The 27,708-nt window shown below is 42.7% G+C and overlaps 1 protein-coding gene across 4 annotated transcripts in view; it reads left to right on the top strand.

The window, feature by feature from the left end:
• Positions 1–8,121: 8,121 nt before the first annotated feature.
• SEC16B (SEC16 homolog B, endoplasmic reticulum export factor) overlaps positions 8,122–27,708 on the top strand; it is a 56,033-nt gene continuing 36,446 nt past the window's right edge. The window contains exons 1-5 of one of the 4 annotated variants that reach the window (XM_081224282.1): positions 20,594–20,669; positions 22,569–22,651; positions 22,818–22,907; positions 23,158–23,715; positions 26,110–26,463. In XM_081224282.1, the coding sequence (XP_081080408.1) occupies positions 26,168–26,463 (296 nt within the window). In that variant the 5' untranslated portion in view covers positions 20,594–20,669; positions 22,569–22,651; positions 22,818–22,907; positions 23,158–23,715; positions 26,110–26,167. The other 3 variants (XM_081224281.1, XM_081224283.1, XM_081224284.1) reach the window with 3 other exon arrangements.

Below are 27,708 nucleotides of genomic sequence, written 5' to 3'. Positions count from 1 at the left end.
GGACAGTCCACTGAACATCTGTGCTTGGTGAGGTTGCCCTTTCCCCTGCCTGGACACTGAGGTCCATAAAGTAGGCCTACTGCTGGCCCTCTTATGCAATGATAGGTGAGCAGCGGATTTAATAGAGACCCAAAGATCCTGTGTTCTTTGGATAAGAACACTCTTCCTGATTGTCACATCACCTCCATGAATTGCCTGTTGTGGGTTGAATTGTGTCCCTCTCCTCCCCACAAATGATATGTTGAAATCCTAGACCTCGGTAGCTGTGAATGTGACCTTATTTGGAAATAGAGTCTTTGCAGATGTAATCAAGTTAAGATTGGTCACACTGGATTAGGGTGGGCGCTAATCCAGTGACCGGTAGCCTTATAAGTAGAGAGAGACTTGGACACGCACAGAGGGAAGACAGACATATAAAGATGGAGTCAGGGGCTTCCCTGGTGGCGCAGTGGTTAAAGAATCTGCCTGCCAATGCAGGGGACATGGGTTCAAGCCCTGGTCCGGTAAGATCCCACATGCCACGGAGCAACTAAGCCTGTGTGCCACAACTGCTGAAGCCCGTGCTCCTAGAGCCTGTTCTCTGCAACAAGAGAAGTCACCATAATGAGAAGCCCGTGTACTGCAACGAAGAGTATCCTCCACTTGCCGCAACTACAGAAAGCTGGAGCACAGCAACAAAGACCAAATGCAGCCAAACAAACAAACAAACAACTAAACAAATTAATTAATTAACTAAAAAAAAAGATGGAGTCAGAAATTGGACTGAGGCAGCTATAAGCCAAGGAATGCCATGGATAGCTGGACATTGTCAGAAGCCAGGAAGAGGCAGAAAGGATTTTCCCCTGCAGGTCTCATAGGGAGCATGGTCCTGCCGACACCTTGATTGCAGACTTGCAGCTTCCAGAACTATGAGAAAATAAATTCTTTTTGTATTAAGCCACCAAGTTTGTGGTAATTTGTTACAGCAGCCCTAGGAAATGAATACACTGCCTAAGAGTCTAAATAAAATGCAAAAGAGAGGTTCTAATTAGAATCGAATACCCATCTTCCCCGAAAGGCCTTGGTACTAATCCATGATGCCTCCTCTTGTCATTATTTTAATGCAAGACTCCCGGGTCCCCTTTCCCACACAGCATCGTACATCTCCTTATTTGGCTTTATCTCCCCTCCTCCTGACTCCCAAACCTCCCCTATGTCCTCAACCTCTTCTCTGAATGTCCCCTTCATCTTTTTGCTCGAATATCTGGCTCACTTCTGGGGACATGGGGACACCTCTCAAGTGTCCCAGGGCCTAATGATGGGGTAGGTGTCTGCTTTGATCCTCATGGCAACTCCCAGACCATGGTTCCTCCCTGACCTTTTCCCACCAATTTGAAGGACAGACCCTCAAATCTCCATAAACCTCCATGCTGTAGTCTTCACCAACCTACAGTCACTCCTCATCCAGTGAAGTTCTGCTGGCTCACTTCCACCATCTTCATGCCACTTCTGTCCTCACTCAGTGGTTGGCCCACTTAGATCAGTCAGTCCCAATCCTGGCTTCACTCTAAAATTATTCAAGAAGCTTTTAAAAAAAGCCCAGGTACCACTTCCCTCCCAAACAATTGAGCTGGAATTTTTGAGGGTTGGAGGCCTGTGTATTTAAGAGCTCCCCAGGTCATTCTAGTATGTGACCAGGTTTGAGACCACTGGTGTAGGTGGTCCAAGTAATATTCTGGCTTCTTGGATCCTTAACTTCCTTAGTTTTAACAATCCTTTCTCCCAACTCAGCAACCCACTCTTACAGTAACACTCTGGTGTGTCATTACTAGTACCTTCCCCAACTCAAAAACTTTGGTTTCTGGCATCTCACTGTGACCACCACCTCCTCACTTCCAGCTCACTCCCTCTAGAACCCCAACTCCAACCATCCTTCGACCTCACCAGGTCCACCAGGCCATCATCCCTACACCTTTCCACTGTCTGTCATGGCCCCTGGGCCTTGCCTTCCACATCATCAACCTGAGTCCATGGCCCAGCTCAACTCCCCACCTCTCTCCCCCTCTCCGGCCTGCACCTGGTGGACCCCCGGACCTGGTAACACTCTACTCACCTGTTCACGTCTGCATCCAAGCACCAGATCTCAGAATGTGACTGGATGAAAACACACAGCTGGCTGACTGGTCTTCATTTTATGGAAACAGGGCTCAAGTGGATTCGACAGTGCTGCTTCATTTCCCTAGTTAATTCACTTTCTTATTCTTTGAGAGGCTCTTTTACACCTTCTCTCTCCAGACCAGCTCCCTCCAGTATCTCTGGCCTTTTCACACCTCCAATAGGTCACTCTTGTTCCTGCCTCAAGACGTGCAATTACAGTTCACTTTGTTTCCACTCTTTCTCCAGATGATGCCTAGAGCATGCCTCACTGAATTCATCTCACCTTCTCAGGGAAGTATATTTCCTGACTCCTCTACTTAAAGTAGCCTCCCATCTCAGCCCTGACACTCTCTATCCTCCGAATCTTTCTTGTTTTCTTTAGGGCACTGACTGCCATCTGTTTATTACATGATGGATTGATTTTTGCTTGCTTGTCTATCTCCCTTCCCAGCATGTAGGCTTCATGTTGGCCATTCCTTTCTGGTCTGCCTAGTTCATGACTAGATCCTCAACAGCATCTACAGAGCCTGGCACACAATAAGCTCTCAGTGAATGAATAAATGAACAAATGAATGAACAAAAAAGGGATCTATGTTGTCTTTTTGTTGTTGTTTGTTTTTTTAATATTTTTTGTTTGTTTGTTTGCGGTACGTGGGCCTCTCACTGTTGTGGCCTCTCCCATTGTGGAATACAGGCTCTGGACGCGCAGACTCAGCGGCCATGGCTCACGGGCCCAGCCGCCCTGCGGCATGTGGGATCTTCCCGGACCGGGGCATGAACCCGTGTCCCCTGCATCGGCAGGCGGACTCTCGACCACTGAGACACGAGGGAAGCCCTGTTTTTTTAATTTTTAAAAATTTTTATTGAGTATAGTTGATTTACAATGTTGTGTTAGTTTCAGGTGTATGGCAAAGTGAATCAGTTATACATATACATATATCCACTCTTTTCTTAGATTCTTTTCCCATGTAGGCTGTTACAGAGTATTGAGTAGAGTTCCCTGTGCTATACATCAGGTCTTATTAGTTATCTATTTTATATATAGTAGTGTGTATATGTCAATCCCAATCTCCCAATTTATCCCTCCCTCCCCCCTTATCCCCTGGCAACCATAAGTTTGTTTTCTACATCTGTGTGTTGTCTGTTTTTGAACTGCTGTCTTGAGAGGCAATATAAACAGTGATGAAAGATTCATAGCCCTGGATTCAAAGTCTGGGTTACCCTTGCTAGCTGTGAGACTTTGAGCTAATTACTCATTGTCTGCGAGTTTCAGTTTTCTCATTTATAAAGAAAGGGGAGGATCTTCTGGGTTGGTGAACACACAAAGATATGGGGAGAGTGGCATGCTGGGAGAGGATTTGGAAGCTCCTGGCGCCTTCCCACATACCTTGTCCTGTGCGACTCTCCCATCTGGCTGTTCCTGAATCCACACCCCAAAATAATTCAAGATAGATCATGGACCTAAATGTGAAAGCTGAAACTATAAAGCTTCTAGAAGAAAGATTGGAGCATATATTCATAACCCTGGGGCAGGCAAAGATTTCTTTCATGAGATCACCAAAGCATTAACTTTAAAAGAAAAAAGAATTGATAAATTGGACTTTATCAAAATTAAAATTTTCTGCTTATTAAAAAGCAGTTAAGAGTGGGGAGGGGACTTCCCTGGTGGCGCAGTGGTTGAGAGTCTGCCTGCTGATGCAGGGGACACGGGTTTGTGCCCCGGTCTGGGAGGATCCCACATGTCACGGACTGGCTGGACCTGTGAGCCATGGCCGCTGAGCCTGCGTGTCCAGAGCCTGTGCTCCGCAACGGGAGAGGCCACAACAGTGAGAGGCCCAAGTACCGCAAAAAAAAAAAAAAAGAGTGGGGAGGGATAAATTAGGAGTTTGGAATTTTATGTATATATATATATATATATATATATATATATATATATATATATATATATATATATATATATGTGTGTGTGTGTGTATGTGTATGTATATATATATGTGTGTGTGTGTGTGTGTATATATATATATATATATATATATATATATATATATATCTGAATCACTTTGCTGAACACCAGAAACTAACACAACATTGTAAATCAATTATACTTCAATAATAAAAAAATTTAACAAAAATCGTTAAAAAAAAAAAAAAAGACAGTTAAGAAGTGAAAAGGCAAGCCACAGACTGGGAGAAAATATTCCCAATAGATATCTCTGACAAAGGACTCGGATCCAGAATTAGAACTCCTACAAATAATAAAAAAAGAAAAATAAAGCTTAACATGGGCAAAAAAAGAAAAAAAAGAAAAAAAGAAGAGCGGTAACAGGAGCTACTCCATAAGGCTGCTGTGTGGATTACATAAAATTAATATAAGTGCTTTTTTCTGTAACAATTCAATTTCTTTTCTTTAACTCCATTTTACAGATAAGAAAACTGAGGCCCAGAGAGATTCAATTACTTACCTGACATCAATGGGGCTAGAGAGTGGCAGAGCCAGGATCTCTGCCTGACAGTGTGGCTTCAGAGCCCACACACATAACAATTGTGGTATACTTCCTCTGCTCAAACACATTTTTTTTTTTTTTTCTTTGCGGTACGCAGGCCTCTCACTGTTGTGGCCTCTCCCGTTGCAGAGCACAGGCTCCGGATGCGCAGGCTCAGCGGCCATGGCTCAGGGGCCCAGCCGCTCCGTGGCATGTGGGATCTTCCCGGACCGGGGCACGAACCCGTGTCCCCTGCATCGGCAGGCGGGCTCTCAACCACTGCGCCACCAGGGGAGCCCCTCAAACACCTTTTGTGTAATCTCTCCTGGGGAGTTCAAGATGTTTTCCCGTCTCTTGACTTAGTCCTGTGGTGGGTAAACATGAGATTTTTGGTCTGTTATTATAAGTAATTTAGTTTAAGGGATGGAGCTTAAAATTCTTTCAAGAAGCAACGTCTGTGCTTGTTGTTTCCTTGAATCTGCTGATGATACTGCAAAGTATGTGCCTATGAGACCCAAAAGGTATGTACTTGGGAGCATAGTAGTTATTGCATTTTCTCCTTTTTATTTAATTGTTTAGTTACATACAGACAGGTCTATAACTTTCTCAATTTACCTGAGATGTCTGAGCCAAGGAAACTGCAGGTTTATGAAAATACGGATGTATGCTTTTTACACTTTTTCCTAATGTGTCTCTCTCTCTTTTTTTTTTTGTGCGGTACGCGGGCCTCTCACTGTTGTGGCCTCTCCCATTGCGGAGCACAGGCTCTGGACGCGCAGGCTCAGCGGCCATGGCCCACGGACCCAGCCGCTCCGCGGCATATGGGATCTTCCCGGACCGGAGCACGAACCCGTGTCCCCTGCATCGTCAGGCTGACTCTCAACCACTGTGCCACCAGGGAAGCCCTAATGTGTCTCTTTTTAAGCGAGGGAAATGTGTGGAAAATGAGACCGCTAAATGGTCTTCGGATCAGGGTCACAAGTCCCATGTAAACTAAGGCCCAGTATGGTCAATAATAGCCTGAGCAGTAGAAGTGTTCTCAAAGAAGAAACGTTGTATTCTGAATATTCTTTCCTATCTTTTTTTGCCTTGATTCATTTTCTCACCACCCTTGAAATTACCTTAAGTTTATCTTCCTCTCCTGATTTCTCGTAGCTGACATCACACATTTGGCATTTATTTACATTCTGCTTTTTATGGATTTCTATTTGTATTCTTCATTTCATCTAGTTGAGTGATCATTAACAAAGTAATGGAGACTAGACTAATCATAAGACAAGATGGTAAAAGCAGGTCGTATTTAAATATTCTTTGCATAAAGCGGAGGTGCTCTTTGCATATAAAGCAAGAATATGATAATTATAAGTGCCTTCTCTAGTTACGACAAGTCAGGTTAGGTAGGATCTATTCTTAATACTTACAGCACAATGTTGTGAGATGATCTCTGAGAGCCAGAGCCCTAAGTTCTACTGTGTGACCTTGGACAAGTTATTTAACCTCTCTGAATCTCTAATTATTTCTATCTAAAATGATGGGTTGAATTCAAGATCCTTTTAGGATAAAAAATGTTGCCTTTACTTTGAATTATTTTTGTAGTTTAAAGTAAAAGAACAACATTTATTTTTACAAGGTTATTTCTAAAACAGTTCTATAATTTAGAAATTTTATCTAACTCAGGTCTTCTTCTCATTTAAGTTTAAAATTGAGAGCTTCACCCATTCCAGAGTAATGAATATATACATATGATATATGCCTTCTGGTTCATACAAATATCTACTTAATTCACAGTCTTTATGGTGATGGGACATCTTGAATTTTCTATGATTGCCCCAATTTAAAAAAACCTCTGTGGTGTTTCCATATAAATAATTTTACATCCAAGTACATTCATATACCTCACTTCATTTTAATTCAGAAAATGTGGCCAGTGAATACATAGTGACCTTGCCCATATTTTAATTATGTAAAATGTGTTGGTTATTTGGTCATTGATCAATAAGAGCTTATTTCCCAATTTCTAGCTCTGTTGCTGAAAGCAGGATTGACTGGTCAATTCCAACTCCCTTTTCCTCAATTGGCATTTTCCCAAATGATTCCTAAGTCACCTCTAGAGGCATAATCTGAGGCAGTATGGATTACAGCCCCGTCACAACTTCTCTGTGTGCAGGTGCCATGGGGCCCTCCCTCTGCACCACACATCACGGGAAGGTGTGAAGATGTGACCCACCTCTGCCATCTATCTCAAAGGAGAGGAGAGCCATGTGAGGTCTGGGCTAGAAGAGTGTTTTACATTTTGCTTTGGCATGGCTTGTCTGTTCCAGAAAAGCACAAGAGCATCTTCAGAATTCTGGAGTGTATTTGGAACACAAAGGAAAAAACCCAAATCTGTTTAAGATTCAGCAGAGGGCCTCAGAAGCGTAAGAGCTCAGGCAAGTTACCACTTGTCAATACTTTTTACATAATAGAAACAGCTTTATTGTTTGTTCTGATTACATACATAAAACTTTTTCTTTGAAAAAGATTGAAACACACATAAAATTACAGAAAATAAAATAAAAATCATGTGGAAGCCCACCACCATAAGGTATCTAATTAACACTTTTGTAAACTTACACATACTTCTCTTTAAGCATACACGCCATTCACAAGCAGATAATTTTATAGGAATGGTGTTTATTGTGAAGCCTTTAAAAAAGTTACTTCCATCCCTAGTCATTGCCCTTGTATATCCTCCCCCTCAAATAAAGGAAGTATTATTAACTGCCAGGTACATATCTTTTGTATACTTTTATCTATATAGATACATAGTCATATATAACCACATATAATCATATATATCTATGCATATATAATAGCATATGGGACAATATTATACTTTTTCATTCAATAATATGTCATAGGAACCCCAAACAGAATAATATTATACCTTTTTTGGCTCATTAATGTTCCATAGAAACCCCTTCAAGTTAACTGATATAGCCCTAATTCATTATTTGTCATTAGATATCTGAATATTCCACAACATAAATGTCTCATAATCTATTAAAAAATATTCCTGTTCATGAGAATTCACTTTCAGTTTTCTGCCACTCCAAGCTCATAATTTTTTTTTCAGCTTAAGCTCATAATTTTTTAATGAACTAAAATCTGTAATGCTGACTACAAGGCTCTAAATTTTACTTTTTCACTTTCTAATCCTGATTTTTTTTTGGTCAGTTATCAACTTGCTGTCATGATTGTTTAGAAAGTCAACATAATATTTAGGTTCCTTTTGGAATTCTCATTTAGATACATGAAGGGGTATGTGCCTTCTTTCTGTAATTCTGTAATAAAAGAGGTAGTGAGCTCTTTTACTGAGACCTTCTCAATATGGTGGTCAGATCATGTTTCCAGCCTCAGGATCTACACACAAATCATTCCGTTGGGAAACTGTTGCTGAAGCAGAAAGGTTCTGGGCAGCTGACGTGGCATCACGCTTTACAGAGTATGCCAGTTGTGAGTAACAGCAGGCTGTCATGTTGGGATATAGCCGAAGCAGCAGCAGCAACTCCTGATTTAGGGGCAAAAGATGTAAGTACTTATTTTCACCATTAGCCAATTAACCTAAACCAAACTCAAACTGAAGAATGCTAAGAGGGAATACAATTCCCACTAGAGACCCTTCTACCAGATTCATTTGAGAAACATTTTGTCTTAACCAGAGTAGAAAGTTTCAAGCCAGCACATGGTTTTCAGAAAAAAGAAGAAACTCACAGGGTTTTGCTTGAAAAAAAACAAAACAAAAAACTTCAACTGTGGCTAATGCCACTTTCAAGTCCTAACTCCTTGAAGTACCTGCATACTCTGGCAGGGGCTGTCCCCTGTGGGATAGAGTGCATTGCTAATGTGCAAAAGGACATGTGATTTCAACTTATATAAAAATTTTAGGCAGGTTTGGTTATGGGAAGATGAAAGGAGGCTTAGCAGTTACAGTGTTTTGGGGAGAGAAGAGAGCCTCTTAAATATTTTAAGGTGGATTCCAGCTGGTTAAAGCTGACTTAGAGGCAATGGTGGAAACTTCTGTTCTCGAGGTATATAGATGACTAGGGGCATGGTGCCTGCCAACCCAATGACAAATGAAGCCCTGGCACGGATCCTTAGGTTGAGCTGCTGTTCCCAAGGCTCCCACCCTGGAAATCATGTCTTCAGTGTCTGGTATTTTCAGAGTTTCTAAACCATGTGTTTAGGGGTTGGTGATTTTTTTTTTTCTTTCTGTTGAGACCTTTTACTCTGATGCTCAGCTCTTCATAAAACCTCACAAAGACCAACAGTGGTCCACCCTGAGTGTGGTTAACTTACTAACAGATATTTTTGATGGTTACCTCTATGCTGGGGACACCTAAGTGAACAAGATGGAAGGGGTCCCTGGCCCAGTGGAGTTCGCTGCCCAGCAAGAAAAACAGATGTTATGAGAGGAGGGATGAACAGTGGCTGGGGAGTCAGGAGACCTGGATTCGGGTCCTGGCATTGATCCCATTAACCATATGGCACTCTGGGCTTCAGTTTATGTGCTATAAAATGAATGGGTGGGAAGGATAACCCCATCAGTAATTGATTCCTCATCTAGTGTGAGTTTTCCCCTTGCTGAACAGCTTTTTACATAGGACTGAATTTGCTCCACAGCCAATTTGAGAACGGGTGTTTTATTTATGAAATAGATCTCACTTGTCACCCACCAGGCTCTATCAAATGGTGATTTTTCTATAACAGAAACTTGAAGGATCCTTCTTGGATGGGCCCACATATGATATGATATTAATAGGAGGAAAGATTGTATCTGAGAAAGATGTCTTAAAGGTAGCAATTCCACACAGACTCACCTTAAATATCTATTTTCAAATGGTTATGGATTGGAACAGGTACTTTTCCAACTGCTGCTGATTTTTGATGAGCAAAGACACAAGAGCCTGACACTAAGGAAAATGAAATTTCTTAAAATAAGTGTGACCCACAGGCTACAGCTTGAAAGAAATTAAACTGAGTCAAAAATAAGCCAGACTGTGGTTTCCAATAGAATAGAAAATACAAAAAAAAAAAAGAAAAGAAAAGAAAAGAAAAATAATAGAAAATACCCACCACTGGGGACTGTGTGATACATCCTCAGCTTCCTGAAACCCAGCAAAATCAGCTCAGTCAATTTTAGCTTTGGAAATTGTGGGTGTCTCATTAACATGTTTTAATAGAATGAAGGATAAAGTCAATTTCTTTAGCATAATTAGTATGTATATTTTTTCTATCAGCCTTGCCTAGCCTAGCTCACAAAATTATCCACGTGGACATTCATACACTCCTTGTTGCTTCCCTCCCTTCTCAATGGCAGAAGTGTAATTTTTGACCCCTGAGTAATCTCTTCTCTTGGGCTATGAGCTCCATCCCCCTTGGCCTTCTCTCTTTTTTGTGTGTGTGTGCATTAAAAAATTTTTTTTTTAATTTGTTTATTTTTTTTGGCCACACCACAGGGCATGGCATGTGGGATCTTAGTTCCCCTGACCAGGGATCAAACTCGTGCCCCTTGCAGTGGAAGCATGGAGTCTTAACCACTGGACCACCAGGGAAGTCCCCACCTACCACATCCATCACTCATTTCTCTTATTCTCCCATCTCTTTAGTTTCTCCTCTACACTGTCTCTCTTTAGTTTCTCCTCTACACTGTCTTTCCACCATAGGTAAAAACATGTTCGAGTGTCTCCCATTTTATACCAACCAACCAACCAGCCAGTGAACAACCACTCATGGTCCCCTCCCTACTGTCAAGTTCTTATGTAACTTGATCTCTTGCTGTTTTTGTTCTCTTTACTCTTCCTCTGTCTTGACCCCTGGGCCTCCTTGATGCTGTTATGACTCTGCCTTCTTAGTCTTCATGAACTTCTCATTCTCTGCATTTTAGCCTTAATTATTATTAGTTTTTAAAAATTTTGAAGCCTGTGCTATCCCTTGCCAATCTCATTCATATCTATGATTTTAATTATGACTTGTGTGCTGATAACATGTCTTCAGGAAAGAAGCAACGTATAAACAGATGAACACCATCCACCACAGGTGTGTCCCTGCAGACTTTTTTCAGGAGCTCCTGACTCATATTCACTGCCTGAGACACCCTTAAGTATATTGTCCTGCGGATAGCAGTTCAACTTGCTATGGTCCAACCAGAACTTACCTTTCCTCAGAAAATCTGCTTCTTCCAGTAAAAGGCACTTCAATCTTGATCAGGGGCATCGCCATCTACCATCACAAGGCCAGAGCTGCGTAAATACAGTGAACCTCTAGATCCCATTTATTCTGCTTTCTTGTTTTCTCTTGAATCTGACACCTACCTCCTGCTCACTTTTTCCCTTCCACCAGTGCTTTAGTTTGGTTTGCATTGACTTTAAAAAGGAGGATGATGGTGACCGCCTCTTAAGGCTCACCCTGCCCACAGTCTGGCACTCCCCAAGCTGTTCTCTACATTGTGACTTGTCTGGTTTTCTAAAATTCCAACTTGATGATGTCACTTCTGCTTTGGGTCTTTTACAAGCCCCTTGAAGTCTTCAGCAAAAATCCAAGGCCTTCACCATTCAGTCCCAGTTTGGCCATCTGGCCTCCTTTCTCCCGCTCCCCTGAAAGGGCATTATCTTCCAGACTGGTTGAATATGGTGGGTCATCAGAGCTTGTCCCGCTGGGCCTCCCCTCCATGCCTTTGAACTTACTGCTTGCTCTTCTGGAACCACCCCCATGCCTCAGTTCACTTGACTAAGTCCTAATTCCCTAACAAGGTTTAATGAGCGTTTTCCCCCCTATAGGAGGATTTGCTTGAGTTGGCTGCCCTTCTGTGATCATATAACAATCTATGTAACATTGATCACTTTTAACTAAAGTGATTAATTTATTTGCCTTTCCAGTTGATGGTGAAAACCTAAAAAACAGAATTATGTCCTTTATTTCTGTGTCCCTAATGTCTACAACAGCATGAGGCACATAGTAGTTATTCAATAAACTATTACTGGGTGAATGAATGGGGTACAGATGGCTGCCTGCAGCTCCAGGTTGATATTCTATCACCTCAGTCAACCCAATGGGAAGCACACTTCTTTCCCAGTAGTTCAAGCATACATTCTGGGAGCACGCTTCTTGGACATGTCCCTGGACATCTGCTAACTGCCAAATTAATCACTTTGGCCAGGGAGCTGCAGGACTCTTACTGTCAGGTATGAATTTTGCATCCATTCATAGAACAAGGGATGGGGTCAGTCGCATACATGCTATATAAGCTGAGAGGGGGCAGGGAAGATCATCAAAGGAAAATGAATGATTTATTACGAGAAGCTGGAGGATAGGATGCAGGGCAGGCAGAAATAACACGTTTGCCACACTGTGTGCAAACAGTCTGGGTACTGGGGACAGCTGGGGCTACACTCTGCTCTACTTGCTGGCGGAGGCAACTAGGACAGTCTCTTCAGTCTCAGCCCTCATCACTTCTGTCTTTATCCATTCAAGCTGCTATGACGTGGTACCATAAACTGGCTGGTACCAGAACAAACAGAAATTTGTTTCTCACCGTTTTGGAAACTGGCAAGTCTAAGATCAAGGTGCTGGCAGACTGGGTGTCTGGTGAGGGCCTGCTTCCTGGTTCATAGACGACCATCTTCTCACTGTGTCCTCACATGCAAGGAGGGGCACGGGATTTCTCTGGGGTCTCTTTTATAAGGGCACTAATCCCATTCATGAGGATTCTGCCCTCATGACCTAATCACCCCCCAAAGTCTCCACAAATACCATCAGATTGGGGATTAGGTTTCAACGTACAAATTTTGGGGGGACACAAATATCCAGTCTATAGTAACTTTTTGCATTCTAGGCTCCAACTACACTGAATATAAAACCCACTGAGGATGTGCTGAGTGCACAGGCCCTCCTTCACCTCTCAGCCCTTATCATACCCATCCTCTTGCTGGGATCACCTTCTCTCTTGCTCTCCCTTCCCTCCTTCTAGGCTAATGAACTCATATCCTTCAGGTCTCCTTTGAGACATCTTTCTTTGCTGGAAAGCCTTCTCTGACTAGGTTTGGCACCTCTGCTGTGTGTTTCATCTGTTTCTTACTGCCATCCTCTTAACACTGATCATTGGTGTTGCCTGTTACTTTGTCTGCAGTAAACTCCAAGAGGGTAAGGAACAATCTCACCTTGGTCACTTCCTGTGGCCTGCACTTAACACCTAAGACAATGCTTGGCACATAGTAGGCACTCAATAAATACATGATGAGTGAAGTACTCAGTTTCTCACCCATTTCTTGGTTATTAAATAGGAACCAGGATTCTTTTGGTTTCCTTCTACATAGTCCTGGGGCTTGGTAGCTTTTTTTTTTTTTCCTCAAAGAAGAGTGAGTCTTGTCGTATTTCTTTCTTTTTTAAAAAAATATTTATTTAATTAATTAACTTATTTCTATTTGTGCTGGGTCTTAGTTGTTTCAGGAGGGCTACTTAGTTGCAGCTTGCTGGCTCCTTAGTTGTGACATGCGTGTGGGATCTAGTTCCCTGACCAGGGATCAAACCCGGTCCCCCTGCTTTGGGAGCATGGAGTCTTAACTACTGCACCACCAGGGAAGTCCCCTTAGCAGCTTTTTTAGGGAGACTGTGGAGAGCCAGCTCATACAGGAGAAAATATTCTTATTACAATGAATAATATATTAATATTTGTCCAAAATATTATTTATTGAATGAAGGAAATAATTTTAAAAAATTCTCCCAGGGACAAGGCTATATACCCCAGTCAGATTCATTCAGTGACCTCATCCATCCAATGAACGATGTTTGGACCAGCACTAAGACATGGTGTCATAGTGTCACGATGTCATGGAGCATAGAAAGTATAGCATCTTCAGTGAAAAAGGAAGTATTCTTAGGAAGCTTGTACAGAAATGTCACAGAAGCAATGTTGGGAAAGGCAGTAAGTATTTACTCAGCATGTAGAGACTCTATAATATTCATTTATGGGCTGCTCCCAGAAAATAATGGACTTTGGCCATCTCCCTTGTGATGACTGCAGACATTTATGCTTAGAAAAGAAACTTCTCCATCAGCTTGTCAAGCCCTTGAGTGTCCTCCAGAAACTGAAGTTTGAGCTTTGTTTTCTGGCATCATAAGTGGCTCCTATGGAAATTGCCCTGATGTGCTAAATTCAGCATTAGAACAGCACTCCTGGGGATCTTGGCTATATCTGCAGTCACTTATTTCAGGCTGAGAGAACAAGAACGTGAGTGTCACTAAAATAAGGGTATGCACTCACGCTGTGCACACACGGGCTATTTCTGTACGTGGAATATCGGGCAGAGGAGTAGAACCAGCAAAGTGATATGCGCCTTTACTGACTGACAAATGGGACAAGGAGGAAATACAGAAATTAAGCTTTGAGTTTCTGTTTTTATGAATATATATATTCCTATGTATATGTCAAATTGAATGAACCTATTTACAGTGACTAATAGCTTTGAAGATTATGGAATAGATTTTTAAATAATTGCATTTTTGTATTAAATATATCACATGGCTATTACTAATCAGTATGTATTTCTGAACAAAGCTTTGACTAGAAGTCCTGTAATTGATTTTCCTCCACTTGATGACTGATACTGACACTGCGTGAGTTTAGTGGTTTAGTGAAATCCCTTACCCTTTCTGGTCTCACTTTTTTTTTTTTTTTTTTTTTTTTGCGGTACGCGGGCCTCTCACTGTTGTGGCCTCTCCCATTGCGGAGCACAGGCTCCGGACGCACAGGCTCAGCGGCCATGGCTCACGGGCCCAGCCGCTCCGCGGCATATGGGATCTTCCCGCACCAGGGCACAAACCCGTGCCTCCCTCATCGGCAGGCGGACTCCCAACCACCGCGCCACCGGAGAAGCCCTGCATTTTTGTATTAAATATATCACACGGTTATTACTAACCAGTATGTTTTTCTGAACAAAGCTTTGACTAGAAGTCCTGTAATTGATTTTCCTCCACTTGATGACTGATACTGACACTGCATGAGTTTAGTGAAATCCCTTAGCCTTTCTGGTCTCACTTTCATTGCCCTCTAAATGGACAAACTCTGTCGATACCACTGGGTAATTAAATAAAGAGCCAAGGATGCCCACCACTGGGGAAGACAAGCTATGAATGCAGTGGATTATGATGATGAGAGAGAGGGCAGGAGAAAAATTAAAAAACAGTAACCTAAGATTAGATTCTAAGTCAGTAATAAAGAATAGCTAAGATAAAAGTTAAATATGAACAGCTATGATAAAAGAACATAAGAACATGTACCCTGAACAGCCCAGAAGGGAACTCTCCTGCTATGTTCTTTTACACAACAACACTGGCGACAAGCACATGGTGAACACTTACTATGTGCAGGCGCTGTGCCACATGCTTTTCCTAGCTCGTGCATTCATCTAGAATCAAATATTCATTGCGTACCTCCTACATGCCACGCACAGTACTTTGTCTCATTTATACCACAACAACCTTCTGAAGATATCCATTATTATACAATCACTTAACAAATAAGAACACTTAGCCTGAGAGGTTAAGTAACCTGCTTGAAGTCTCACAGCTAGTCAGGGGAGGCTCTGGGACTCATCCAATTTGGACTGCAAAACCTGAGCTCTTAACCCTTATACTGTACCACACTCATGAGCTTTGCATACAGTTTAGATTGTTACCCCTTTAACAGCAGGTAAGGAACCCAGAAGAGGAAGAGGCAAAGAGATTTATTGCAAACCTCTATTTAACAGGCACTTTGGTGTTTTTCCATGTAACATTTCATTTCATCCACATCACAGCCCTGTGACGTACTTTTTAGACTGCATTTTAAAGAGGAGGAGACTGGGGCTCATAGAGACTGAATGATGGTTTTACAAAGGCACATGGCTGGGAAATGGTGGTGTTAAAATTAAATCCAGGCTTCAATTCCTATCTCCTTTCCCCTGGGCCTTTGCTACTCTTCAAAATGATTGAGGAAAGGAAGTTGTACAAGGAAACATAAACGGGATTGGGACTATGTAACCTGGAGAGAAGAAGGAGGCTGAGTGGCATGACGTTTTCCCCTATTCAAAGAGTTTAAATGGGTCTGAGCCATGCATGTGTGTTACCATCAAGGAAGAGTATCTTGACTCTAAAATATTGGGGTGTGTTTCTATTAGGAGTCTGAGAATGTACCTTAACTGGAGAACAAACGCTTCCTGTCCCAGGTAAACTGGGAGAGTCACTGGCCTCCTGGGTACCCTGTAGAACCTTATATAATAGAGGATTTTTATCCAGCAGTGGAGAGCTTGGAGTGCTACAGATCTGTAAATCAAAGAGCTGTATGCCTTGGCCTGAGTTTCCCTGGCTTAGACACTGCTTCACCTGCAGGGATGGATTCCTTCCAGAGATTTTTTCCAGGTCATCAGTTACGTGTCTGAATGTCTGCTCTTGTTCGGAATGTGTCTCTCAAACATTTCCATCAAATGGCAGGGAGTGATTCCTGGGGATGCAGGGGATGTATATGTGAATGTGTGTGTGTGTGTGTGTGTGTGTGTGGTGTGTGTACCTGTCCTGTTGCAAGTACAAAAATTTTTTGAAGTTTCTCATCGTTGTAAAAATTAATACAAATTTGAATTTTATTCCATAATATTCAATAGTACAATATTTGTGTTTGTTAAAAATTAAAATAATATTTTAAATAGCTTATAAAATAAAATTAGTGCTGATCCTGTGGCATCCTGCACTGTCCCTGGGGCTACAAGTAGTCCAGAGTGAGAAGCATAGGACTGCATTTTCGTGGTTTCTAATTCTGATGTTTTTACGTTAACCCATTCTTTTTTGTCGTATGTAGTTATGAGACATCGTTTCTCAATTTCCCCTTGATCTCATGGTTCAGTGGGGACACTGGGTTAAATGTGAAGGAGGAGTTGTGGATTTCAGAGCAGGAATGGATAATCAGTTAATTCCTGACTGATGACTTGTACAGAACGCTTCCTAAGCACTTTATAGCATTTCCAGGGAAATGGTAACAGTTAACATTTGTTGAGCATTTACTGTATGTCAGGTAGTTTGTAGTTTTTTAACCTAATTTTACTCTTAAACAGTAACTCTCTGAGAAAAGTTCTATTATTGTCATCCCCATTTTATAGAGGAAGAAAAGGAGATACAGAATAACTTGCTCAACTTCTTGCAGCCAGCAGATAGTGGGGCTGAGATTCACACTCAGGTAGCCTTATTCTGCTTACTTCCTATTGGCTTTGGGGGCTCGGAGGACACTCCCAGCATTTATAGCCTTTTATTTCGTTTAGCAGGTGCATGAGTCACCTTTGCCTGATGGAGCTTGATGTGGGGTTAAAAGTCACAGCAGCATCCAACTGCCACCCCACTCATCCTGGTTCAGGGGGCATCAATAAAATGGGAGGGGCAAAGAGCGGAGAAAGTGAGGCCCCCTCTGCCAGCCCAGGGCTGATAAGGAAGAATGGAGGCCTTTGTCTTCATGAGTGGTACCCTCCTTCTCTAGCGCCTGGCAGCAGAGGCGGAATCAGGGGGCGGCAGGTGTGCAGGCAGCCACAGGGGTGGCATTTAAAGGACCCCTTTTGTCAGGGCTCACATACAGAGTTCCTTGGTCCTCTAGGAAACCAATAAAGTAGCCAAACCTTCACTTCTAGGACTGTGGTGAGAGCAACAGTCCCAGGATTGGCATGAGTAGCTTGTGATGCCTGTGCCAGGCTAATTGTCTCTGGCCCTTAGACCATGTTTTCCTGGCACTCGTCCTTCCTGATAATGGAACTGCTGACAGGCACATGCTGTTCTGCCTCTCGCCTGCCACCCAGCTCACCGGAAGGAAGGGGTTGAAGCCTTGCTGGCCAATCCCTGGCCAAGGCCATGAGCTCCGGATCTCCAAGGCTGGCTTCAGGGTCTGGCTTTGCTGGAGTCAAGAGGCTGCTCGGCACTAAACCTTCCCCAGGTCTCCTTCCTGGAGTCAGAGCTATGAGATGCTGGCTGACTAAAAAGCATCTCAGTTGTATCAGATATTTTTGGAAAGGTGGGTATAGGCATTATCCTGTCAGTCCCACTTTAAGGTTTTTTATTTTGAATTGTGATTGAATGTTTTTCTTTCACTGTCCTATTGGAGAGGGCCTCTTAAGTATTTCTAGGGACCTCAGTTTAACAAGGTATGCAGAGAATTTGTGTTTCTGTCTCATTTATGACCCACATGGCATACCTTTAACCACTCTCTGGTCAGTCCTCTTAACTCACTGCCTCAACATTCCCTTTTACTTTCTCTAGGAACTCCCTGTTAGAGTTTATTTCTTTACTCAGGCTGTGAAAACTACTGGATACGATCTGCAGTAAGGCTGTTGCTGCTTTAATTTCAGATGTCCATTCATTTATAAATAAAATCTTTATTGCGCTCTTATCACACACTGGGCACCATGCTAGGCACCGTGGTCATAGCCTGGACCAAACACAGATACTCAGTGTCCCCATGGAGTTTCAGATCTGTCTAAGGGTCCAATAACAGCTGCACTTCCTGCCTACTTGTTCCTCTGAGGACATGTTCCTGGTTAAAGCCCACTCCCAGTTTCCACAGGGGCCAATCCAAACATTCATCACGTTTCTCAGGTCTCTCTCTAAATGCTCACCCTGATCTCTAGCAGTCTACTCCACAGAGAGGTCTCAGTATCCAGTCCCTTTTTGTACAAACTTGCCTCCATCCATGCCCATCTTCACCCCCTTTTATCTCTTTTTCAGAGGAAGAGATGCCCTTCCTCTTAGCCAGGCTTAACTTTTGCTCCTATGCTCTGGATCCAATGTGATCAGCCTCTTTTGAGATGTATTCCTTCAGTAATTGTATTTGCTTTCTGTATCTCCAATCTCCGTATGAATCAGCATATAACTCTCTTTCATCTTGTCCACCCTAAACCAATTCTTCAATCCCAAGTGCCTCATAGTAGTCGTGGCTGTCATCCCCTTTTCTTCACATCCAGCCTTCTTGAAAGAGTAATTCTACTTGCTTTCTCCTTTTCCTTACTTTCCATTTGCTGTATAAGTGATTTCTGTGTCTAATTCCCTCACTCCCTTGACCATAGTTCTACTGAGATTGTTCATGTTATGATCATCAAACCTCCTCGGTGGTTAACCCAGTGTGTGGAGAACACTTTCACTGTTGCCTCTCTCAGTATTTCTCCTATTGTCAGTATTGTTGACCACACTCCCATTTCTGAAGCCATCACCTCCCCTGCCTTCTGGGACACCATCCTCTCCTGGCTTTCTGCCCACCTTCTGGCACTTCACTGTTATCTTTCACAGGCTCCTCTTTCTGTGTCCAGCTCTTCAATGTTGCCATTCCTCAGAACTTCTTCCTAGGACTTCTTCTAACTTCAAGCTTTTCCTAGGCAATACTACCCATACCTGTGGCTTCAATCACCACGTCTCTCTCCTTAGACCCCTTTCTTAAGCTCTACACTCTTACAACTGACTTCTCACTGACCACACTTACCTCTGTCCACAGGCCTCTCACAATTAGCATGTTCAGAGCTGAAGTTGTCATCTTCTCCCACCAAACTGGCCTCCTCTTCCAAGATTATTATCCCAAAAAGGGGCAGTGTGGTCCTGTCTTTATAGCCTGAAAACTTGAGATTGTCCTTGACTTTTCCTTCTCCTTCATTTTCTACATTCAACAGTGTCCATTCATGCTGATTCTACTTTATATTCATATATCTGTTCCTTCTCTTCCAACCTCTTTGCAGTTGCTCCAGTTGAGGTATTCATTGGTCTTGCCTGTTTGTAACCTTGAACAGCACATCTCCCTGTTTCTAGTTTTGCACATGCCCCCATGCTTCCTCCTATTTGAAAAAGTAGTGATTATACCCATTAGAATAATGATTGCATTGCATATTGATTGCATATTTGAATTTCTGCTGTTCCACCAGACTGAAAGCTAGGGCAAGGATTATATGCCATTTATCTCAGTATCCCCAGTGCAAGTGACAATGCTGGGCATATAATGGGTGTTCAAACAACATTTGCTTAGTGAATAAATGACTTCCAGAGTCGTCTTTCCAGAAGAGCAGACTGAGCACCATCGACCAATCTTGGATGCTTTGGGGAGTCACTGCTCCATTTTAGCAACATGAGTGCATAATTAGTTACTGATATGACAACACCACATTTGGATATAGTGTTTTTTGTTGTTGCTATTTTTCATCCTTTAATTGGGAAATATTAAAAAGAATATCCAGTGTGGATAAGAGTGTTCAGAAAGTTCTTCTCGCGTAGAGAATGGACTTGAGGACACAGGGAGGGGGAAGGGTAAGCTGGGATGAAGTGAGAGAGTGGCATGGACATATATACACGACCAAACGTAAAATAGATAGCTAGTGCGAAGCAGCCATATAGCAACAGGGAGATCAGCTCGGTGCTTTGTGACCACCTAGAGGGGTGGGATAGGGAGGGTGGGAGGGAGACACAAGAGCGAGGGGATATGGGGATATATGTATACATATAGCTGATTCACTTTGTTATAGAGCAGCAACTAACACAACAATGTAAAGCAATTATACTCCAATAAAGATGTTTAAAAAAAAACTTAAAAAAAAAAAGGTCTTCTCATGCATTGCTGGTGTGGTTGTAAATTGCTATAATATTTTTAGAAAGAAATTTATAAAAATTAACAAAAATATAACCTGTGACCTAGGAATCTTGCCTTGGATATAGTATTAATCAAAAATAATGCTAGTTGATTTTTTTGTCTTTTAAAATAATGTAAGTTTATTGTAGAAAAGTTAGAAAATATGGACAAGCAAGAAGAGAAAAATAAAATCATCCGCAATCCCATTACCCAGACAAATAATTACTGTTCATCTGTTGACATAGGGCCTCTTAGTTTGTTTCCTAAATTTTTACTTTTAGTAAAGAAATGGGGTCAAGCCTGGGGGATGTCTCAGCTGCTGAGCTGTCCCTTGCAAGAGTCAACAGTCATTAAATCATAGTGCTCACGGATTCATGGCAAGCCTGACCTAGATCTAGGTGAGTGTTCACATCTATCAGCACTATTCTGGTGGGAAGAGATTAGCAGTGATGATGCTTTCGTTAGATAGATGTCAAACTAGGGTAGTCATTCCTGGCTGAAGCAAGATCCTCTTAGTGGTCTGACATTTGGAAAGGGTGGCAGGGACTGGGAAAGGAAATTCACAACAATTAGCAACTGGCCAGGGCTCCAATTCCAATGGATAGTTGGAATGCAGAGCAGGAATCAGGCAAGAGTACAGGACACTTGGGGAAGAGATAATGGGAAGACTATAACTGTTCCAGCATGTGGGAGCCTGTGGGATCATGCCAGGGCACTGCAGCCAGGACCTGAGGTGACAAGACCAATTTTAGCCCAACTCCTGTTGGGGATGAGCTGCTAATGTATTCTCAAACTGAGTGAATTTTGTTAGGAATCAGGAAGACTTGAGTTGCCAGGTTGAAAGACTTAGTAACTGTTGATATATGGGGCTGGAGAAGGCAGGGACTGATAAATCCCAAGCCTTTTGGAGTGGTGAGATCCCACACGATCTATTTCATTCCATGACCCATATAACTGTCGTATGCCGTATGTCTATATAAAATAATTAAAATTAATTAAAATTAATTTTGGTTGGTGAGTGTTTGAAGAGTTTCATAATAACACTTGAGATAATTAGGGATGCTTTGGGATGTCACAAAAGGAGCATTTGGAATAACTGAGCTAGATGTTTAAACCAGAGACGTGCAATGAAGGCTTGTAAAAGAATGACAATTCTGTGGTTGAAAGAACACTGGAATAGGAGTTAGGAGTTTGGAGTTGTAATCATTATGCCGATAAACTGATTATTGAAAAACAACAACAACCTGGCTTTGTAGCACTTGCCAATTTCTGTGGTGTAAATACTCTCACTGTGGTGGATTTCAAATGATCAATGGTCTAACTACTGGCTCACACAATTCCTGAATATTTAATAATCAGCTCTTGTAAGCCCGATGCAAGACAGGTCTAGTACATCAATATAGTCTTAACTGAGCTTCTAGTTAGCTTTGTGATGTTGCGTAAATCACTTCATCTCTCTGGATCTTAGTTTTATTACCAACGAAGTGAAGTTGCTAAAATAACCTGTAAGGTATCTTCCAAAGTCAACATTTCAGTAATGTAGCTGGTGTTATAGGGCAGGACTAACGTCATGTTATAAGCCAAAAGAGTTACATCAGATTTTTCTGAATGTTATTGTGAGATATTGGGACAGATAATTTGATATCTGAGTCTGTGTCATAATCAACCATGTTCTGACTCCTGCTGTCAGTGTGTGTGTCCTTCTCCAGTACCTCTTCCTAGGAGGATTAAAAATGGCAGTGCAGCCACTAGTGAGCCAAACCTCACCAGTGGGGTAAGAAACCATGACCCAGAGTCAGATAATTCTACACTCAGTTGTCAGGTCCTAGGAGTCAGTTGTAGGGCCGTGACAAAATCTTACCTTACCCTATCTGACCATGAGACCAACCGTGACGGTCTTCCCTGGACTAATAACAACATGAGAAGTTAATTTGCTCGAAGCTTTTTGGAACCAAGGGCTGTGTCCTTTATGTCTATGTGTGTCAAATCCTGATACATAATAAGGACTCAGTGTTTGTTGAAGTAAAGAATAAACGCTTTGAGCCTTTTTAGAGCAAATTCTGAGTTTTATTTATATTTTCACCCAGCTTTATTTAGATATAATTGACATATAAGTTTAAGGTGTACAGCATGATGATTTGCTGACTTTTAAAATATTAATTCAAAAGTGGACATGAGCTACTCTGTACTTACCTAAAGAAATGTATTTTTCAAACAAAGAAATTATTTTCTTGTAATAGAAAACTTCTCAGTGCCTTCAGTTCAATATTGGGAATTTAAATTTGCCTTCCATCTAGATAACACAATTGATGCACAACCAGAATCCAATGAAGAGAAACACGAATGAGAAAAACCCAAACTGGGCATTTACTACCCACCAGTGAGTACTCTGCCTGCCTCAACCAGTAGAATTAGCTCATCTCTTTTGAAAGGAAAAGATAATACTTATTTAAAGAGCATGCATAATTATATGTTGTGTGCCACTTTGCCATCGTTTACAGGCATACCTCGTTTTATATCGCTTCACTTTACTGTGTTTTTTACAGACTGAAGGTTTGTGGCAACCCTGCGTCAAACAAGTCTGTTGGTGCCGTTTTTGCAGTAGTGCTTGCTTTGTGTCTCTGCGTCACATTTTGGTAATTATTGCAATATTTAAAACTTTTTCATTATTATTACGTTTGTTTTGGTGATCTGTGATCAGTGATCTTTGATGTTATTATTGTAATTGTTTTGGCATTTTTTTTGCAACAAAATGTTTTAAAATTAAGGTACATTGTTTTTTAGACATAATGCTATTGCACACTTTAATAGACTACAGTACAGTGTAGACGTAACTTTTATATGCCCTGGGAAACCAACACATTTGTGTGACTCGCTTTGTTCCAGTGGTCTGGAACCGAACTGGCAATTTCTCTGAGGTCTGCCTGTACTCCTCATGATGACCCTCATAAGCTAAGTACTGTTATTCCCCTTTTAGAGGAGAAGCCGAGAGGCTGAGCGATAGAGCCACTCGTGGCCGAGCCAGGAGTTCACAACCCATAGGCGACGCTCTTCTCCCCAGGTCAGGCTGCCTCAGGGCTTTCTGCACTTCCTCTCCCTCGGGTCTCTGCTCCTTGTTTGCTGTGGGGGTCTGGATGCTTTGTCACATGTCACGTGTGAGTGAACCTGGCTCAGCCCTCGACCAGGCAAACAGAAACAGCAGCCTCTGACAGGGTTGTGAGCAAATACTCCAAGCCAGGTCTGGCCGACTGGGGGAGCTGCGCTGTACTTTGCCCTCGTGAATCGGCTCCATGGAGGCCGTGGCAAAGGTAGCTGACAGGCTGTAGATCTGAGGGCCAGGTAAGTCTTGGTAGATGTGGCACCTGGACTTTGACAGTGTCCAGGAGGAGAGCAGACACTCCTGGAGCTGCGCTGAGGGAAGGTGGTGGAGAGCCGTCAGAGCAGGTGTGTGGGAATGCTAGCGCCCTTGCTTGCTTTGTCTTGGCTGTACTTGCTGTGCTGTCAAATTAGGAAAGGCAATACTGACCTTAGTGGGACCAGGGAAGGTCATTTACGTGATGTGTGGGTATGACTTGTTACTGTAGATGTAATGCCTTCATTTGGAGAATCTTAGGTGCTTTTCATTTGGGGTCCTTAATTGTAACCTGAGATCTAACTGCTGGAGTTGATATCTTGGCAACGAAAATCACTTGTAGTTGACTTTGGCAAAGGGACTGGCTATTGCGCCTTTACAGTCGGAGGAGGGCTGTCTAGTGAAAATATCTGGGAACAAGGTGGAAGAAGCTTTCTTGTTGAAATTCCTTGTGTCCAAATGCTGTCAAGTTCCGTGGGCCTTCAGGAAAAACCCATTTAGCCTTTCACTGTGTCCGGGGCATTTGGCCTCTGCTGGGATTTGCTGGAAAAGGCTCTCATCGCACCTGACTTTTTCAAGAAAGTGGGCTGACACGGGAAGGAAGGTGCAAGTTTTCCTGAGCTGGATTGCTCTTGAGGTGGAAGGCACTTCTGTGCCTTGTTCTTCTGGTATGTTCTGCTTACAGATCTCGGCTCATAGCTGTGGACCCTGGCTCCGCAGCATTCGAGCAGTGTGACGTCTTGATTTCAACACACACCCTTTGACCTTTTGTTCTGATATTCATTTTTATACTGGGCTGGGAGTTTCAGGAGTGGGAGCAAGTGGACTGGATCCGATCAGAACTTTTCAACGTAAAATAGTTCCCAAGGGAGAAGAAACATGGGGTGTGACTGAGCTGTGTATTCTGATACGAGAGACTCCTGAGCAGCAGTAAGGTGTGAGGTGTGCTTTTTCTTTGGGGGCAGCTGGACGCAGGTGCTGCTCTATGATACAAGCAGAGAAGCTTGGAAGGTATCTTGTCCTCTGGAACTATTTCCCATTTTGAAGCATAAGTGGGGAAAATCAGTTTGATGCTGGGGAGACTTCCAGGTTTTAAAATCTCCAGCCAGGAAGATTACTGAGACACGGCTCTCTAGTTTGTCAGGGAAGCAATCCCAAACTTGCGTCTCTTCGCCTCCCCTGGAGCAGGGGAAGGAATGGCCAGATTATAGGGCCTAGTTCTTCTAAGACTTCAAGGATTCAGAAAAGATGTCTCTTGAGGTCACTTTAAGCTCCTTTTTTTTTTTTTTTTTTTGCGGTAAGTGGGCCTCTCACTGTTGTGGCCTCTCCCGTTGCGGAGCACAGGCTCCAGACGCGCAGGCTCAGCGGCCATGTCTCACGGGCCCAGCCGCTCCGTGGCATGTGGGATCTTCCCGGACCGGGGCATGAACCCATGTCCCCTGCATCGGCAGGCGGACTCTCAACCACTGCACCACCAGGGAAGCCCTAAGCTCCTTTTTATTTAGGAAATGTCTTCAGCTGCTCACACTACCCAAATCTTTATCTCTGATAACACTAACTGTTATTTATTGAACAATTACTATATACCAGCCAGAGTGTTCGGCACTTTATGTAGGGATCTCTGACTCTGACCGTGACCCTGTCAGCTCATTATGGTCCTCATTTTATGGGTAAGGAAATTAAGGCTTGAAAAATTTAACGAGCTAATAAGTGGCGGAGTTAGGATTTGAACTGTGGTCTAACTCTGTCTAAGGCCCACTCTATTTCTATGACAGTATAGGGCCTCCATAGTAAATGTTGAATAAACATTTACTGGTGGAATATGTGAGCACACATGTATTTTTAAATTTTTATTTTATTTTTATTTTATTTTTGGCTGTGTTGGGTCTTTGTTGCTGCGTGCGGGCTTTCTCCAGTTGTGGAGAGCAGGGGCTACTCTTCGTTGTGGTGTGTGGGCTTCTCATTACGGTGGCTTCTGTTGTTGCAGAGTACAGTCTCTAGGTGCACGGGCTTCAGTAGTTGCAGCACGCAGGCTCAGTAGCTGTGGCAGGTGGGCTTAGTTGCTCCATGGCATGTGGGATCTTCCCAGACCAGGGATCGAACACGTCTTCTGCCTTGGCAGACAGATTCTTAACCACTGTGCCACCAGGGGAGTCCAGCACACGTGTATTTAATTGGGATACTTTGATAGTGTTTTGGAGCTTCATCTATTACTGTTCTCTCTCCCATGCCTCCCACATCTATTGTTGCTCCAAATATACGTTTTAATTTTTATAGCAACATCAGTATAGTTGTCTAGCCTGTTATTTATTTCAAATACCTCCTTGAGATTTTTTCAGATATCTCTCTATCAGTGCCTGTGTGGTTTGTTTTAGATAGAAGATTTTGAGGACCATAGGTGCTTCTTTCACAAAACCTAACTAACCTTCATGTTTGGATATAGGCCTAAAATGAGGATAATTTTTTTCTTTCTGTTTTGTCTGTAGGACGATAAAATAACTACACAACTGACTCAAAACACGAGAGAAATTCAGAAGGTCAGGGATGGAGCCTTGGGTTCCCCAGTGGCCGCCTCAGCCAGCGGGGAGGCCCCCAGCACCCTCAAGGGATCCAGACCGAGGGCTTCAGAGAGATGGATACTATCGGCCTATTCGTCACTCCTGGCACAGTGGAGAGAGGGTCCAACAAGAACAAGACATGGGCAGGAGCCCCCAGTCAGAGCAGGACCCTGGGGCAGACCACCAGCAGCCTCACTATGCGTCCAGGCCTGGGGAATGGCATCAGCCTGTGTCCAGGGTTGACTATGATAAAGGTGGTTATCCCAGTCAGTTGTATTCAAGGTACGGGTTTAGAGCTGGAATTGACCCAGCTCTCCTAAATGCTTACAAACAGATTGCTCTTTTCCTTGTTCCTTTTCCTTGTATTTCTCCTCTTTTTCCTTCTCCACCCCACTACACTGACTTAGCTACACCCTTTCCTCTCCCAAATGGGATTTTTGGTGACTGAAAATATAATATTTTCCTTTCTTTATCCCCTAGGGGAGCTTCTTAAAGAAGCCATCACAATGTGATTGGGTGATGGGGGGAGAGGGTAGAAAGAATGATGAAATTCACGACAGCAGATGAGACCCTCTTGAGACCCTCTTACTCTGGGATCACAAAAGGCAATGTTTGTAGACTCTGGAAAAGCTTTTCCTATGGATCTCTATAAAAAGTTCCTTATCCTCTTTGGAAGACTCTGACCCAGGGTTAGCACTGACCCACCAGCACCAAGAAGAGCCCTAGTGCCTAGAACATCACCTAGATTGTGATGGGTACAGAAAAAAAAATGTATTGAGTGAATGAATGGGAACATAAAAAAAAAATCAGAGAAAGCAGGTACAAGCTTGTAGGCTTCAAATTCAGAATGAAGAGGTCTCAGTGAGGTAATTCTAGGAGAATCTGGAGTTCCTCCTCTTGGACTTCATATTTTATGGAATGTTGCAAGCCATCTATTTTCTACTTTAACTTTTTCAGGTGGGGTGATGTTTTCCTGCCTCCAGATTTAGGGTTGAAATTATGACAATTATTGTAAAGAATTCTGTCCCTATGAAATAGTAAAGAATTATTAATTGATAAAGATACTAACAACATGACGTTCCTTTGTTGAATTCTCGAAGGAAGGTATGTTAAGGACAGAGGCAATAAAAGCAATCAGATTTAAGATGGTCCAACTTGACTTTTTCATCTCATTGCCATCTATAATATGCATGGGAATTACAGTGGTATTGGGGCACTTACACAGTCTTCTTGGGAAGGGGTTTCCTAAGGTGATGTCAGAGCAGGGTTTTCTCAGATAATATTTTGTGTTGTTGGTTGTGTGTGTATTGGAGGAGTAAGAGGGACCATGGGGAGGGAGAATGAGACACTTGGCTATGGTTTTGCTATAAAAATTGCAGCCTTGTTCTGACACAACGGTCCTACTCCTGCTCTGATTCTGGATTTTTTGGTTATGGGATCCAGAATGAACCATGGCTTTAGAGCAGATTCTAGACGGGGGTCACAATTCTGTCCTCTGAAGTTGTTTCGTTTGTCAAGTCCTCCATT

The sequence above is a fragment of the Mesoplodon bidens genome (genome assembly GCF_964165515.1).
Source record: "Mesoplodon bidens genome assembly, chromosome: 2".
In the NCBI taxonomy this organism is placed as follows: Eukaryota; Metazoa; Chordata; class Mammalia; order Artiodactyla; family Ziphiidae; genus Mesoplodon; species Mesoplodon bidens.
This window is presented reverse-complemented; position numbering and strand designations above follow the sequence as displayed.